The 17,893-nt window shown below is 44.8% G+C and overlaps 1 protein-coding gene across 3 annotated transcripts in view; it reads left to right on the top strand.

Annotated features, from left to right (window-relative positions):
- Nucleotides 1-3,469, top strand: part of FNIP1 (folliculin interacting protein 1) — a 64,350-nt gene extending 60,881 nt beyond the window's left edge. For all 3 annotated transcript variants that reach the window (XM_064724815.1, XM_064724813.1, XM_064724814.1), the window contains one exon: nucleotides 270-3,469. In XM_064724815.1, coding sequence (XP_064580885.1) covers nucleotides 270-348 — 79 coding nt within the window. In that variant the 3' untranslated portion in view covers nucleotides 349-3,469. The remainder of the gene's footprint in view (nucleotides 1-269) is intronic.
- Nucleotides 3,470-17,893: the final 14,424 nt, after the last annotated feature.

Below are 17,893 nucleotides of genomic sequence, written 5' to 3'. Positions count from 1 at the left end.
AGGCAGGAATTTTCCTTCCCCCATCTGCTTCCTCACCAGTTTGTTGGCCTGGTTAAAACCCCAGCAGACAGGTGGGAGCTCAGGCAGTGCTGACACTGTGGGAGCAGGCACATCTGGAGGGGTGGGAGGAGCAATCTGGCAGCTGCAGTGTGTAACCCATGGCCCCAGTGCAAGTGCTGGGGCTCGAGCAGGCAGTGTGGGTTCTGACACGTGTTCAGCCCAGTGACATTTCAGGCTGGATTAAACATGACTCTTCTGCTTCCTTTCAGGATTGAATCCAGCGACCTCCCCTTGCTGGCAGCTGTAGCGAGCACTCACTCTCCGTACGTTGCCCAGATCCTGCTTTAAAATGCCAGAGGCCACAGACTTTGACTTTTTTGCTTCTCTGGAAACAAAGTGGAAGACAACTTGTTCTGGCTCCTTTCTCTTTGCAGCAAGTAAAACAAACTGCTTGTTGAGCTTGCAGCACCTCCATATATGACTGCATGGTGTGCAAACAGTTGGAGACTTCTCTTCTCCCACTTAGCAACTTATAAAAAGGATAAAGAAAGGAGAAAGGAAAACTGAGTAAGCCCACGATTTCCACCACAGAAAAGTGGAGATTTTAGCAAAGCTGAAGAGATGCATTTTTTAGCAGTTTCTGCCACAATGGCTGACTGTGACTTACACTGGGGAATGGAGGAAGAACTGCTCTGAGAAATACATGATGCCATCACCCCTTATAAACTGAACTGAGAGCAGCTGCCTTCAGCCAGGCTGCAGCTGATGAGGATCACATTAGGATCTGTAATTCTCAAGCTGCAATGATTTGTAAACAACTTCTACTTTTTCACATCATAGTCCAATTCTGAATACTTCCCAGAGGAATAACGGGGCAGAGGCCTGGGTTTTTTTGTAAAGAGCTTATTAATGACAGTCAGCTACAGAATTTATTTATGATCTTTCTCCTGGGAAGAGGAAATAGTGGGGGACAGAGGGTGACAGGGAGAACGGAGGAAGAGGCCAACAGACAAACTAGCGATGGAGATTCTTGGCTGGATGCTGTAACCAGTATTAAATGTTTATAATGTTTAAATGTTGCTTTATACTAAATGATGCTTTTCTTCGTCAACGTAATCAAAATGTTAAAAACAAAAATAATCTAAAGAGAACGTTGGCTGAAATTTCCCCATGGGTTCCCCAGAATGACATGACAATTACCTCTAACTTTTTTATGATATATAAAATCTTGGACCATCATATTCTTTTTACAGCAGTCAGTCAGCTATTGAAATAATGAACTAGAAATAATTGTACCAAAGCATTGGGGAAAGAATGAGTAGACTATTACCCTTAATTGCTCAGGTAACAAATTGATACATTTTTTAAAACAAACAAAAAAACAAGAACATTGATTACACCATAGTGTAATAATATCCAAATTATTTTTTGACAAATATACCCTTGCTGCAGATAACTCTAATCCCTTTTCTACTCACTTGTGTAATTACCAGCAGGAAATGTTGTTTATTTTATTCTCAGCATTTCTCTTTTACTCAGCCATCACTGGTTTGTCATTGTATATACAATAGCTGTACGAGTAGCTGATGGACCCAACCTGGTGTAAGTAATGTAAATAGACAGTGGGAGGTGGATTATGTTTTCGAAGGCTCTACTACCTCAGTTTAACTGGACACTTCATTCTAGGCTTTGCTTTCCATATTTGTCCTAGCAGCCAATTAATGTTGCTGATTTTTAGCTTCTGTTTTCATCTGTTAGGTTTAGCATATTGAAATTCATGGATTATCCACACAAGTAGGAGACACGTATTCACCTGGACGCTGAACTCTATAAAATTTCTATAAATACATCATTCTGTAATCATCTTTTCAATAGTACAGCACGCCTGCTATTGTTGTTTGCAGAGTTACTTTAAGTACAAATCTTATTTTAACCATTTGATAAACTTGAAAACAATAGGAGAGATTCCTGCCCCACCTCTCTCCTCCCTTCCTTCTTTGGGGCCAGGATTCACCTGGAGTAGTTTTTCAGTACTACTTAAAATCTGTCACCTAAAACTCTGTTTCAGGGAGATCTACGTGGCAAACCCACTCCTCCCTTCCATGTAGGATTGAGTCTACATCAGGAAGTGACCCCAACATTCATACAGGCAGTGTCATTGGAAACTCTTTTGTATATAAAATCTAATGCTGACTGCTGCAGGGGAAAACCTCGTGTTTAATATGTGATCCAAGGATTTGTTTCTCCCATTTTTCAAATGTCCTTTCCTTGCCACACAATTATATTACATCTGGCTTTTGGAATGAGCACAAAACAGGGGCCCAGTTGTGTAAACACAATTCTAATGAAATATAGGATTGCACTCAGAACATGGATGTTTAACTCTTTGCTAGGACACGTGGTACGGGCAGTAGTTGGATACCATGTTGTGCACAGACTGGCACAGTGACCTGGCAGTGTCTGTGCTGCTGGAGCTGGCAGAGGAGGGTGCTGTGGGTGAGCTCATCCACAGCAGGTGCCCAGAGAGCTGGGCAGCTGCCCCCTCACCCTGGCATCCCCCAGGACTGTGCTCACAGTGATCCTTACAGGGCAATACTGGTCCTCATTTCAGCCTTTATTGTGCAAATTGTTGGGGTCACTTTGAAATGGGTTTGACTCTCCAGAAAGGCCCTTGCAGGCCTGCAGTGATGACTGATGTGAGAGGAGAAGGAGGTGGCTGTGAGTGGCACCTTCTCTGCTGCCCTCTGCCCAGCACCAGCCAGTAATGGCATTATGGTGTGCTCAGTCAGCCCCAGGTGGAGCAGACACAGATGCAGCTTCCTCATCATCCTCCCACAGTGCCAGTCCCTCCTGGCATGGCAGCAGCCCCTCCACCTCTCAGCAGTGTTGTGGGCAGAACACAACCAAACCCTTGTGTGATGGGAAGTTTTCCTGTGAATGAACTTTTTGGGTACGTGAACAATGTGGTACGTATGTCCGTTTGTTAAATACGAAAAGGGATTTTTACAGGATATAGAATTGACTTTTTAAAATATATCACTATTCTTTTATGTGAATAGAAAACTAATGTTTGATTTATTTTTTTCCACTACTCCCAATCTCCATTATTAACATGTCTTAATTTTCTGGCTGAAACCTAATTATACTAGGCACACAAATTAGCAAATTTGATTTTGTTGCAATTGGCAAACACTGGGCTGCTAAGAACAAAAAACTGTTTAAAAGAACAGATTTTACACCTTGCATATGTTTTCCCTATTAGTTCTTAGAAATGTTTTATGACAATTTTTTGCTTTCTCTAAATTATTTAGATGGTGGTACTTGTAAAATGCTGGGTAAAATGTACATACTTGTTATCTCTTCTGTTTTTGTATATATTTCCCAAGATGTGCACTTGTATTATAATAACCATTCCCAATTTTAGGGGAAATTTGTGCAATAAATACAGTATGTCAGTTTAGTTCTGGTACCTTATGTGTCCCTTTCTTGACATGTGCTATGAGTCTGTGGGTGAGTGAACCATATTACATTTGACACCTGTCTCTTCTCAGCTCCCCTTTTTGGGGTGTTGATTCTGGCACTTTCAGTGCTGCTGCCATTTTAATTTGGGAACTCGTAAGGAATTAATTGTTTCAAATAGGAATTGGTGTTTGAACTTGCTGTCCCTTCAGCTGTGAATGTTGTTGGCCCCCAGAAGGCAATAGTGAGATGGGAGGGAGGTCCTTATGCTCTGTACCAATGCTTGATTTTGTGTGAGATGAACAAGCATAAGCAGAAAGCAGAAAGCCATTGTCTTCCACTGGTTCATACATTCATTCCTAAAGTGACTTGCAAGGAAGTTTGTCACAGAGGTGTTTGCCATTGTGCTTGTCACTCATTTGTGCCCATCTGCCTGAGGACAATCCCTTCTCTGTCTCTCTGGGCTGCTGCACAGAAATGAAGGTTATTGAGGAGTTGTCATAAGGTTTTATTAAGTCTAAGTTCAAATTGTGATAGCAGTGCTGCCAAGAAAATTGAAGTAATAATCATACAACAGGAAAAACAATTAGGAAGATGTAGAAGAGTGTATAAATGAGGCTTTAAAGCATCTAGGTTAAATAAGGTCCTGTGTTCCCAGAGAATGGAAAAAGGACAAGCAGAAGATGGAAACCTTTGCTTGAAGCAGCTGATCTTCTATTTTTGATAAATGCTGCATGGATTCCTGCCCTGGTACATACCTGCCCCAGGTGCCCTTGCCACATGTGAGGTGCAGGATGAGCTGAGGGATGAGCTGAGGTCAGTGTCCCCAAGCCCTGTCTTGCAGTGACGATGGAATGCTGTGGGTCCCACATTCAGCACAGCCAGACAGCACTGGAGCCTTCTAGGATTTCCACTTGCACCTGCCAAGTCCTGTAAAAGGATGCCCATGATGGGAGTGTGTGGAAGAATGGAATTTGTCCTCTCTCAGAGGAATGAAGGCCACAACAACTGACTCTTGGGTGCTTAAACTGGTCCTGTAACACCACCCTGAGGCTTCCCTGTGTGCAGGGATGAATTGCTCTGCCTGCCTTCTCTGCTGGCATCCCAAGTAACACTGTGTCAGTGGCTCAGTGCCCTGTGTGGGTGAGTCAACAAAAGCAATTAACATGGGGTTCCTTCCCTTTTAATACTGATAACACAGGGGGTTATTGCTGGCCTGTTCCATGATGGATTCACAAGGCACAGCAGCACTGAAGGTGTCAAGCAGTCTGCAGCAGGAGATGCTGGGCTTTAGCTGGGAGTTCTGCCATGGAACACTGAGATGTGCACTGTGCACTGTCAGACCTCCTGCAGGGCTCCTTGGGCTGAGTGCACCTGACAGAGGGCAGAGAATTTTGTGTTACCAGAGTAGATGGTCATGAGGTGTCCTCCTGACGGGGATGGCAAGAGTAGTTGGAGTCATGTGTCTGTGTGGGTGTTTGGCAGCACTGATGTGAGCAGTAAATTCAGCAGTGTAATCACTGCAGCATCCAGAAAATGCTGATGTTAATGCCCAGAATTGATTTCCTTTTTAACTTTCAAGCAAGACTGGGACATAGCACTTGCTAGGCAATACTTTTAATGTATTGTTGCTCCTTTTCTGTAATTCCCTTTATTTTCCTGAAACAAAAGCGAAAGCTAATTCACTTAGCTGAGGCAAAGGCAGGAAGGAAGCCACAGGCACCCGAGTACCATGGCGTCTCTCATCTCCCACATTATTCCCAGGGGTCTGCTGAAGAGGATATGATTATTTTCTGTGTGGCTTAGAGCAGAGTAACCACAGGACAGTTTCTGGATCCAGGGGTGGGAAGCAGCTTGATGTGTTGGCTGCACAAAAGCACAGAGCTCTTAACAGCTTTTTGCTGAGCTGCTGTTGCTTTCTTCTCTCTTAAACATTTATTGTTAAAAAACAGTGGCCTCGTAGTTGGAGGTAAAAGTAAGCAGAGAGCCTGGAGATACATGTGACTTTTGAGTCTCTGTGCTGTAAGGAACATTTCTGTTTATGTGCTGCAGCATGCACATTCTGTTCCAGCCATCCCCTCATTTATTTTGTAGTACAGGAGCAGTACAGACTTTGCACACCATCCCTGCAGCCTTCTTATCTTCCCCCTGTACAAGATCATCTTTGCTGTTGCTACCGCAAGATTTAAATACAGCAGTACTTAGGGTTTTTGTAAGTTGCTGATGCTGGCTGGAGATGCTTCTTTACTGGAAGCAGTGCTTTTCTATTTTGACTGCCAAAGAACCACAAGTTCAAGTCCTATAGGATGTGTCCAGGCTTCTGGAGCAGAACCAGATTCCCCAGCAGCAGTGGCCTTACTTCTCTGGCAGAGGAGCTGGAAGGTAAATCATTTGTGCCCAGTGGGCCTGGTAGCTCTCCCAAAGGGGTGGTTAATTTTCCCGCTGCTGTGGTCAGTGGGAAGGAACAGACATTACGGGACAGGCAGCTCAGCACTGAGGAACAGGAGTGAGAGCTCCTGTCCCGACTGGCACAGAAAGTGCCGATGTGGAGCATCCCATGGGGCTGTGGTCCCCACGGGAACCTGGTGGAAGAGCTGGCATGAGGGATTATGTGTTGCAGAGGTGCTGTGACTCTCCTTGCACCGAGGCACTGCTGCTGGGCAGCATTTTGTGCCTCAGCAACACCTGCTGGCCTGCAGGGCTGGGCAGTTGTGTGGCCTCTGGACAGGAACAGCTTCATGTGAGCCATCACCTACATGTCACCCACTTGGGTCTTGCTCAGGCTCTCTGGCAGCTTGTTGTCTCTTAGAAGCAGCATAGTAGCAGGAAGCAGCATGTTACTCCCATGTATTTGTTTATTTTCATAACCAAAAATATTTGTACAGCGGCAGAATTTGATGTCCAAGCCTCTGTGTGTTCCAGCTGTTTGTTCCCAGCTAGAGCTTAAGACATGTGCTCGGAGGGTGCGGATCAGTGCCTGAGCTCCGAGACCCAGCCGCAGCAGGGCCAGAGAGCTCTTCACGCCGGTCGCTGGAGTTACGGTTCGAGAAGGTGCAGGAGTCAAGGCAGGTGACACAAGTAGCTGGTCCGGCGGTTTGGGATGCCGGTGATAGGGAAAGGCCACCTGCAGCACTCGGGAGTGGTTCGTGGTGAGGCGGCAGCTCCCACGTCCGGCATGACCTCAGAGGCCGCGGCGGGGACACGCGCCCTTCCCCTCAGCGCCCGTCAGCCGCACGCCAGCGCTGGGCGCTGCCCGTGCCCGCCGCTGTTGCTCAAAGCTCCGTGGGTTGAGCAATGCCCGCGCTGGCCGTGGCTGTGTGGGCAGGGCAGGCTGTGCCCCGGATCCCATCGACACCCAGGGAGTGCCGCGGTGCGCTGCGGCCGGAACAACCGGCCCAGGTGGTTCGCGGGGCGAGCCCGGCCGCGGGGCTGCTTCCTGCTGGCACTGACTGGGGCGTAGGACTCGCTTTGTTTCAAGGCCAGGTTTCCCCAGAGCTCCATGTCGGAGCCCTGCAGTACAGCCAGGCACTGTCTGGGTGCCCAGACAGCAGCGAGGGCGAGCGGCCGTGACTGCGGGGCAGACAGAGCTGTGCTGCCGGGCCGCACGGAGGAGCCATTCCGGCCCGGCCAGCAGCCCTTATTGCAACATCCCAAAGGAAGTATTTGGGCCGCAGGCGCGTCCTGGATTTCCAGGCAGCACAGGCGATAAGCAGATGCCTGTTTCTTATGACACAGCTGCTCTGCCTATGTCCCAGCTTTGGCCAGTCCTCCGGCTGTGAGAGGAGCGCCCAGTGCGAGTGCTGGTGGGGATTGATGCTGTGATTCACCTCTCACTGCACCTTCGTGCTTTCAGTTTGGTGCTGTCTTCCTTAAGGACCTGCAACCCAGCCCCTTTGGTAACAGTTTTTCTCTAGAGAAAGCTTTTCAGAAATGAAATTATAGACCAAGAAAAATCTTAAAGAAGAATGAGCCAGGGGTGGCAGGATGGAAGTGTCCTGTTCTGGCTCAGCCTTTTCACTTTAAAAAACCAAAACTTTGTGAGCGGGAGGGAGCCCCTTCCTCTGGCACAGGTCACAGGGGAGCACGGGCTGGGAGAGCCCTGCAGTGCCACAGTGCCAGAGGTCAGGGCCATCCCAGGGCCATGGCGCTGCCTTTTAACCCATAAAAACATTGTTTAATTGCTGGTATCTTTTGGTTTGAAGATTTCATCTATCCTGTGCTTACTAAACTGCTGAGGGAGTGGAATTCTGTCCTTTGCCATGCCTTTGCCTGCTTCCATTGTTCAGTTTCTAGCACTAACCAGAGTGTCTGTTTAATCTAGAACTTGCTTTTCCTTCTTCATTAACTCCTTAAGACGAGCTTTCATTCCACTGGTTGGACAGGCCCTGCTTTTTCCTTTTGGAAAGCACTGAGGAGGAATGGGGGTCATGCAGATCACGTGTGGCTCTGCTGTGCTGGAGCAATCGCAACCAATGCTGCTCTCGTCATCATTTCCTGCATGAGCAGGATGGGCTGAAGTTGCAGCTCTGGGACACATGAATGTGTCACTGCTGGCAGTGCTGGAGCCAGGTGGGAGAGCTGAAGGTGGAGTTTCTCCTGGGTTCTTAATGGAAAACAAACATTTTCCTTAAGTGGCATTGAAAATGAAGGCAATGTTTCTTACAGAAGTGCACGTAGCTGGCCTGAGGAAGAAGGGTGAGAACATTTTCTTGAGAAATAAGCATCTTCCTTCCCAAAGGCTCGTTAATTTAGTTTTCTTGACTAATCAAATGAGTTTCTAGAATATTTTCACTAATGTCACCAACAGAAAAGTGGTTTATAAACAGCCTGGAGCCAGCAGGGAGTGCAGTGGTGAGGATGCCTGGAGGCAAAGCCCAGGTCTGTGCAGGGGTGACCCCAGCAAGTCCCTTGGCCAGCTCCCAGCTGACACAGGGCCACAGGTGGGATGTCTCCTGAGCAAACATCCTCATGTGGGGCCTTTGGAGTGGCACTGGCAAGAAGTCTCTATGCTACAAAAGTGTCCATAAACAGTGACTTTAGGGCAGAGGGTACCAGTGGGTTTATGTGCTTGATTTTCCTGACAGGGATGCTATTCACTTTGAAGAACTTCAGTGTGTTAGAAAGACTATGTTCAGCATTTCTTCTATAGTTATTTCTAGAATTACTTCAAAATTACAGCCATGAGCAATTATAGTTTTCAATAGCTTATTGAGTGCACTGAATCCTAAGACATTAACTACCACATTTTCAAGGAGTAGATTTATTAATAGCAGCTGTAACTAGAAATCTTGTCTAATTTTGATCACTACCAAAAGACATGAAAAAATAAGGACTCCTATTTTCATGTATTAACAATAAGACTGATAAAATTTGTGGGAAATATTCTGGGCAAACAAAAAAATTACAGCTGTGTTCCTTGTGCTGCAATAATTAATGATCATGCACTTTATTCTCCAAAGCTGTTTTTCTTGTACAGTTTAACTAAAGGTCTTGATCTCTGTCATTTCACATGACATTGTTCTGGGGCTGTAAAAGCCATCAGCATGAAGGAGAATTTATTTTTCAAAATACAGCTTAACTCTCCAAACTATTTCTTAAATTATAGGTTAGTGAAAAGCAGGCCCTTCCCATGGAAACAGAGTTTTTAAAGAACTGTAGACTTGATCTGATTTAGTATTAAAATCAAGGGCTCTTTCTTGGGCTGTAAGAATCCCCATTGCTCCTGGCAACTGCAGCTCTTCACAGCTGTGAATTCAGACACACATTTTTCAGGGGAAGATAATCCTTGACCTAAATACAACTTTTCAGATATTTTGAGGTTGACCTTTGCCTCCTTGTCTGTTTTTTTCCCAGGTTGGCTGGCTGGGAAGATGCTGACCCTGCTGGATCACAAGCTCCTACAGCAGCTCATCCTTCCAGTGAAGGAATCACAGCTCTGCTGAAGCCCATGCAGGGTTTGTCCAGTGCAAGTGATTAGTCTCAGAAATATGGAGTGAATTCCCACTTTTCAGGATGTGAACAACAGAGGCAGGTTTGGAGGAAATGTCTTCCATCAGAAGTTCTATCCTCTGCCTTCATCACTTACAGTCAAAGCATGAAAGCTCATTAGGTGTGATTTGGCTGTTTCCTGGCCAGGCTGTCAACTCCAGAGGCAGCAGAGCAGCATTGCTGGAGCGTGTGGTGGTCTCATTATCTCAGTGAGGGAAACACTCTGCAACAGAGCCCTCACCCCCTCCTTGCCCATGGTGTTTAAACTAAATGGTTTTAAATGAAAATATGGTAAATTTCATTTAGATACAAGGAAGAAGTTTTCTGCAGTGAAGGTGGTGAGGCCTGGCACAGGATGCCCAGAGAAGCTGTGTCTGCCCCATCCCTGGAAGTGTTCAAGGTGAGGTTGGATGGGGCTTTGAGGAACGTGGTCTAGTGAAAGGTGTCCCTGCCATGGCAGGGGGCTGGAAGAAGATGACCTCTAAAGGTACCTTCTAACCCAAACCATTCTGTGATTTTGTTATTGTATGAGTTACTGACAGCTTCATCTGCTGGACCACCATCACTGCACCTCCAGGTTTGGGGTGTCCTTGAACCTGTCTCCACTCACAATCTTGCCACACCCCAGGACATGGCTTTACTGATGATTCCCACCCTGGCCCAAGGTGCTGCAGAACTCTGCAGTTTCTTACTGCAATACTCTTGCCAATTTTGATTGCAGATTCCTTACCATGTGTGTGCACATCCTTCTTTAGACCACAACTGGAAAAAGCTGTGGGGTGGTTCCTGCTCAGGGTCTCCTTAACTGCAAACCCACAAACTGTTTCCATTTCTCTTGGTACCTTCAAAAGTGCAGCACTTTTGTAACACCCTCCTAGTGTGAGATTCAATGATGGTTCACAAAGTAGCAACTACTACAGCAATGGTTTATAAAAAAGAAAACACTTCTACTGCAAAGGCAATTTTGCCTTGGATAAAGATAGCAATGAAATCCAACTGTTCCAATACAGTGGACTGCCATGGAAAATGTTTGCCACATTGTTGGCAAAAGCTCTGGGAAAAAAAGTAAGTCACTTTTTAATCAAAGAAGTAGGGAGTTACCTGCTGGTACTATCCATGGCTTTTAGTGTGCTGGTATGGCACTGAGAGTATCCCTGACACATGGAGGGGAGGTAAGGGCACTTGGAGGGCAGCTCCACTCAGCTTTCTAGAAAAGTCAAAGGTTCCTGGTTCTACTTGTACAGTAATTTCAAATGCAGCTATTGAAAATTATATTTCCTTGATTGTTTTTGGTGTCAGGGTTTTTCTGGAAGTCATTGTGCTTCCTATGGGCCAAGCAGGTCACTGCAGGAATTTCATTGTGTTTCCCTTTTCAATGGAAATTGCAAATACATTTCCAGGCACAAATCTGGAAATACCCCAACAGCAGCCTCTATCACCTCCTTGTGTCTCAGCTTTCAGCTACATGGAGTGAAATGCCTAAAAATCTTAAGAAATTGCATCTGCCTTAATGCCATCACTGCTATCCTACCTAATAAATATTTTCCTAAAAAACCTCAGTCCTCTCTGATGAAGAAGACTACTTGCACAGGGGTAAGCAGTGACAGGTAAGTGGTATTTGTGTGCTTGGGTGACATCTGTTTTATTGGGCGGAGTACTCAGCTGTGCCCTGATAACTTGCATCACCCTCTGATTCATACAATCATCTGACCTTCATCTAACTGCTGCTCTGCTTTTATTTCCTTTTCTCCCTGTCAGTTACAGTAAAGGAAATTCTTCCTGTGCTCCATACACAATGCTTCCTTTCATTCAAGGTTTGGTTGTGCTTTTAGCATTTAAAAAAACAACCAGTACAGCCATCTACTGAAAAAGCACAGGATGAAGTATCACATCCCTCTCCCCTCACATTTACCCCCCTGCAGACTACACACACTCCAGGAGTTGCTGTGCTTTGGACACAGCCTGGGTGAAATCCCAGCTGGGAGATGCTGCAGCCCCTCAGGGTGGGATGATGGGGTTTGCTGTGAGGGTTCCTCCCTGTTTGGTGTATGGACAAGTAAGCAGGTCTTCCAGGAGGAGCCTAACTCTGCTGGCTCTGTCTGGTGCTGTACCTTCAGCTCCTGCTCTGCTCTGGTGAGGCTGTTCCTCTGGGTACACACTTGTGTCCCTCCCTTGCAGATTCCCAGCCATCTCCCTGGATGTCCCAACTTTCTGAAGCATGAAGGTAAGAGAGACCCTAGTGGTCTCTGAGCAGGAGCATCTCAGCTGTCTGATGCAGGAGAGCTTCTGGGTGGTGGGAAGAGGCCACCACAGGCTTGGGACACTGTTAGGAATCAATATCCCTGAACACAGAATTACTGTATGTTACCAAGGGCAGGGTCTCTAGAAGGAAGGGAGGAAAACCACATTGAGTGGAAGAGTCATCTGCAGATCTTTCTAAAGTTAAAAATAGTGAGGATTTTGTTGCCAGAAGACAGTTTGTTCTATTATGCTGCTGTCATCATGTGAGCAGGCTGTATGCTTCTGCATTTGAAGACTAAAACTGAATGCTGAAAACAGGAACTTTCTGGAAATTCCGCATGCCTGAGATGTAATGGTTTCAGTGAGTTTCTTGATATCATCTCATCCATATGGTTGTGCTTGGATGGGGGAGCTAAACATTTCATTAGCTCTGTAGGGTCACTAAAAGTCAAAGAAGAGATCATAAGGAATCATAAGGATGCATGACATCCTGCAAAGACAGATGATAAAGCAGCTGCCCCTGACAGTGAGTGCTTCAAGGTGAGGGAGCCCAGTTTAAGAGCATGGAGGAACTGAGCTCTTGCTAACTCATGTCAGCAGGAGCTGTTTATCCCCTCCTCATCAAAAAAATAACCCTGACAGCATCCAAATGTGACTAAAACCAGAGGATGATACAGGGAATTTTGGCCTTCATAGCTTTGCAATGACTTCACCGAGCATTCCTGGCTCCCAGGCCTGGACTGAGTCTACTAAACTGTGCAACAGTTCTTTGTAATCAAATTATAGTTTATACACAGGCACAAAAACACAAACACAGGGACCTGTATCTTCCCACAAATGCACCAAATGTCTGCAAACAATGGAAAGCTGATCTGATGCTGCCTGAATCGCCACTGTGGTCCAGGCTACAATAGCAAAGCTCATGGTTGCAAAGAACCTTAACAGCAGCAGCAAGAGAACGGGAAGAAATGCAAGTCTTCCCCAGCCCTGGTCTTGACTCAAATGCTGTAATATTTCTCATAGGATTTCACAAATGACAAGAGTGTATTTGATTGCATAAAGCAGTGAAATTGCCTGTCAGGCGTTTATTCACAGTTTCTTAATCCAGATGATTTCCAGTTAAGAGAAAGTCTAGACCGTTGGCTTGTTCCTTGGCAGAAGAGAAGTTTTTTATTATTTTTTCACATGCTCAGAGAATTACTCAATTTACTTAAAAAAGGGGAAGGACTGAGATCCTATTTACTCTAATTTTTATCATATTTAAACTGGCTGCTCTCTGTAGGCAGGCCCCATTCTTTTACCAGCTCAACATTGTCGGTCAAAGTGTTGTCCAGTAACAAATGCCACAGATACACAGAATGGTCACATTGAGTTATGCAAGTGCTTGGCTTTTTGCCTCTGAAAATAGCTACTCAGTAGAAAAATACAAATCCCACTGCATGTTCTCTCTGGGTTATAACAGGTCACACACACAAAATCCTCACTGTTTGTGAAATCTTCTTGCAGCTTATAGTTGTACAGCTTTTTACATCCCTGAAAAATTAATGGGAATAAGATATGTTAAATTGGCAACTGATACCAGATTACTGGTGGAGAGTTTCCCATGCCAAGATTGCTCTTTTTCTTAATTAATTCTTCATCTTTATCTGTGCCCAACCCATTCTTTTACCCACCTTCCACTTTCTAATGGTTTTTGGCATGGTGTTTCCGACAACAAATGAAGAAAATCTTTCAGCTGAAGCTGTAACCTGATTTTAGCAACAAAGAACATGCAAATGAAGGAGTCACCAGACTCCAGATTGCCTGCTGTCAGGGCAGGTTCTCCCCCGCCACCCCCATCTTTAATTTTTTCAGGCTTGAGCATGGACATCTGTATACTGTTTCTGGATACCTCCAATATCTAGACAGGTCCATATGCTCTTTTGGGTTTTGTCAACAAAGTGCTGGGACTGGAATCACATATCTGTAGGTTGTGTGTAGTAAAAATAAAGTGGCAGAAAACACACAAAAAATTGATACAAGAGACTGTTTCAGACAGAGTTGTTCCACTGTGTGGTGTGTAGCAAGCCACCAACTCGTGGCTTGGAGCAAAGCAGCTGGGGTTTAGATGTTATTTTGTAACTATTTTGAATGGTTCTTTTTCAGTTCTTATTCCTTGTTGATAATGTTGTACACTACACCGTGCCCCAGGCAGTTTGGATGCTCCGGTGATTTGGCAGGAGCCCTTTTTTTCCTCATCCCACTCACTCACATTCATCAGGGCTTGGTAACTCCTTTAGGGGGGTGGCAGGCCCTGGATGGACCCTTACAAGTCACTCAGCAGTGGCAGGGGACAGGAATGCCCTCCTCCATACCTGCTGTTTCCCATGCAGACAAGGACGGGAAATGAGAAAGATGAGAACATACATGTCAGTGTCACGGGACAGCCACCGTTCCTTCAACACAAACAGCTTTCAGTGTCCTCACTGCAATCCTTCAGAGAGTGCATCAATGCCTGCCTTTGTGCTCACAGAAACCTTGGTAAATGAATAGCAAATAACCCAATTCGCTGTTTCCTTTTCAGATTGTCCTGGGAACAGGACTCCATAAGCACTGGCCAAGGATTACATGACACAAAGGTCAGGGTGACCTGTTCCCAACACATTGTGCATCCTCAAGCATCAAATATTTGTTACTTCAGAATTTCCACCTGTCCTCCATGAAGCCTTTCCTGTGGACACCCCACAAATTGCCCTCAGCTGAGAGATGTGTCCTTCAATTGGGACTAAGACTTAGGAAATTGTCACTGCCTGCAGCTGAGCTATGGCTCAGGCTGCTCTTGGGAGCAGCTGGGGCTTGTCATTCCCTCCCTTTGCATGTTAATAAAATCTTAAAATCTTTCAATCTTGAGGCTCCCTGAATTTCCAGTCCATTCACAGCACTCAGCACATTAGAGACCATCACAGATGTGTGCCAGTGAACATGAAAAGCAAGGAAAATTGTTACTGAAGGTAAAATGTAAGTAAAGTGTTCCATCCCCACATTTAAAAGGTGTCAGGCTCCCCATTTGGTTCTGTATTGTTGATAAAGGCTGACAAGTAAGTGTTTGACTATCACAAAGAGATCTGCAATTGCTTCTGTGTACATGGCTTTGACTCTTCAGGAAAAAAAATCTATATATGGAACAAAAGCCCTCGAGGAAAAATCTGTACTAGATTTTTTTTAGAAGGAAAGCCATGATAGTCTTGAGTTAGAGAAGAAAGATGAGAGTTTAGCTTTAAAAAACTAAATGTTAAACTAGTATTATAATAACAGCAGAAAGATAATGATCTCACAGTTCTGTTTCTTCTTTTCTACTTTTACCATTATCCTTTGAACTGAAGCTCTGGAGATATGCACAGTGGGGAAAAGTAGCTCTAGTATTCAGATAATTTCATTCTTACTCTTGATTCTTCAAAAATAATTTGGTATTTCACTTTTAATTTTAGAAATGGAAATTTTGAGCTGCAAAATGCTGCCACAGCCAAGAGGTCAACATTCTTATGTAGCTACCTGAGCAGTGCTGTTCAATTTTCAAAAATATAACTTTCCTGCAAAAACTGAGCTCTTACAAAATTCCTAATGATCCCTCTGCCTCCCCAGTTTTTCAGAAGTTCAACATCAAAATAAGTATATATGGTACCTCTGTCTGAAGAGGTTCTTCCTATTGGGCATCCCAGAATATTTTGTTTTCCTCTAGTCAGGCAGAGAATTAATTTGTGTATCCTCCTTGTGGTATGTTAACCACATACTTAGCTAGCAGTTGTTGCCAAAGATGTGCACGAATGTCCAAAGGGATTTTTTTTCCAAAGCTAAGAAATTAAAACCAATAGCCCAACAGCCAGATTAGAGAATGAGAGGAAGGAAATTGCCAGGCTGTAACAGAACTCACAGGACACTAAATACATAGAATACATAAAAATAAAAGTTAAAAATATTTCAGTGCATGATGATTATGAATCTCTCCCAGTGGGAGAGGTGAGGAAGTTTTTTACTCTGAGGAGTCTGGGATGTGCACATGGTGGTAAAAGGCATTTCATTAAAAGGCATCTTTGGGAGTGTCAGCAAAGCAGAACAATTGAGGGAACATGCTGGGAGGAGGAGATGTACTCTGTAACTCAGCTGCTCTTCCCAAATTCACAATGCCTGAGGCAGAAACATTTCATCTCCTGAGACTGCAACTCATCTGTATTAATAGCAAAGCACCTCTGATTCTTACATGATACAGATACTGTTAGTTTTCAATTAAAACTTTGCAGTAAGTGATGATGCTTTACTTGTGCAGGGATACAATCTGGATAAAGAGGAAGCAAATTTTCCCCTCTGCATGAACAATAAGTGTCCTGCTTGGCCACTTCCCTTAATCCCAGCCCTGAAATTACTCGCTTGTGAAAGCCTTTTAATTGTGTTTAACCATGTCAGCTTTACCACGTGGAGACATTGGCTGTAACACCAGTAAGCAGTGAGGATCATGACACCGGTTTCCATTGTTGTCCAGATAGCTGGGAAATAAACCCTATGGCTGAAATAGCCCCTGAAATAATTGCAGCTATTAGAGCCATTACCTACCAAAATTCAGGTGCTTTTGGAGTGAGGGAAGGTCAGGTGAGCCAAGGAATTAAATTGGAATGGCAGCTTTGGTGCCCATGGAATACTGCTGGCTCCCTCACTGTTCCTGTGCCTGGGCTGGTGTTCAGGATGGGCATTTCTGTGCCAAAGAAAAAGGAATTTTTAGGCTACTAACTTTATTCCCATGGTGAGTGTCCACTTCTGTGTTATGGTTGTTGTAGGAATGCTGAACAGCTGGAATAGGTGATAAAATGAGTTCCCTTCTAAAAACCAAGAGGTCTTAAAATTATTTCAGATCCATGAGAACTGTGATTGCGTAGATCTCACCAAAATCTGGTGTTTTCTTGCTAGTTGTTAATTAGGTTTTTTCCAGCCACCTGCACCTGGAGAGTATTGACTAATTTTTACATGATCTTTAAAAATGAACTGAGTTGGTAAAGCTCTTGATTTGCTATTATATCTGATTTAAAATAAAGAATCTCCTAACAGAAAAGGATTCATGCTTCAGTTCTTTTCTTCTCCTTAGTTACTCAGGAGGACTTTTTCTCTCTCTCTTTTCCATTTGGTTTCTGGCAGGGAATCTCTGAAGATTCCCACACCACTGGAAACAATATTTTATGTACTAAAGTTGAAAGAGGATAACATGTTCTGCCAAATAACTAGTACAAACTTCTGACCTTTGGAAGAATAATAGACCTGATATTTGGAAATCATACATTTACAACAGAAGTTCAAAGAGAACAAAAAAAAAAAAAAAAGAAAATGAGTTTTGTTAGACTTCATGAGACTGAAACCTGTGTCTTTTCTGACAGTTTTGGGAGCATCTCATATTCTCTCTGTTGTGCATGAGGTGTAATGACTGTGATTTTAAGAGGAGCTTTTCTTTAGATCCTTGCTGTCCATCCCATGGTTATTGTGCCTGCAGATACCAGGCACAGCATCAGAACAGTTTGCACTGGAGGAAACGTCGTATTTCCTGAGATTTTTATGTTTTTGAAGAAAACAGTAGAAATATTATAAAACAACGTGGAAGGGACAATCAAGTCCTTGAGCACAACAAAGGTAATTGTGCCATAAAGGGCAAGTGGTGAAGAGAACGGGAAGGGGCAGCTGGAGAAAGGGCAGGAACAAAAACACTCTTGGTTATTAGACAGGAAAGAGGAAAAAGCAAAAGGGCAAACACAAGTTGTATGCCTGCAAAGCTTTGATCTCATAAATTTACAGAATCGGACTTGTAATAGGAAGGAAAATCTTGCGATGTGTGTTTGGTATGTGGCTGCTTCCTGTTGTCCCCGAGCGGCCGTCAGGGCCAGCAGTGCAGGGCTTGGAAGGAGTCTGTAAATCCCGCAGGACCCCGAGCTGTGGCAGCGCTTTCCTTACTAAGTATTCCTTATTTGTATTTAATGCCGAGCTGTGCCGGCGAGGCCGGGCGGGGCAGCGGGACCGAGCCCGGCCGGGCTCTGCGATCCTCTCTGGGCACCGCCAGGATGGGGCCGGTCCTGCAGGAGCGACCTAAGGCAAAGGCTCGGAGCAGCTCAGAAGCCACGGAGAGAAATCAACACTCGATGAACTGCAGCGAGAGGGAAAGGGGGAACGCACGCAAGCTCGGCAGGAGCGC

The sequence above is a fragment of the Zonotrichia leucophrys genome, chromosome 13 (assembly GCF_028769735.1).
Source record: "Zonotrichia leucophrys gambelii isolate GWCS_2022_RI chromosome 13, RI_Zleu_2.0, whole genome shotgun sequence".
Classification (NCBI taxonomy): domain Eukaryota; kingdom Metazoa; phylum Chordata; class Aves; order Passeriformes; family Passerellidae; genus Zonotrichia; species Zonotrichia leucophrys.
This window is presented reverse-complemented; position numbering and strand designations above follow the sequence as displayed.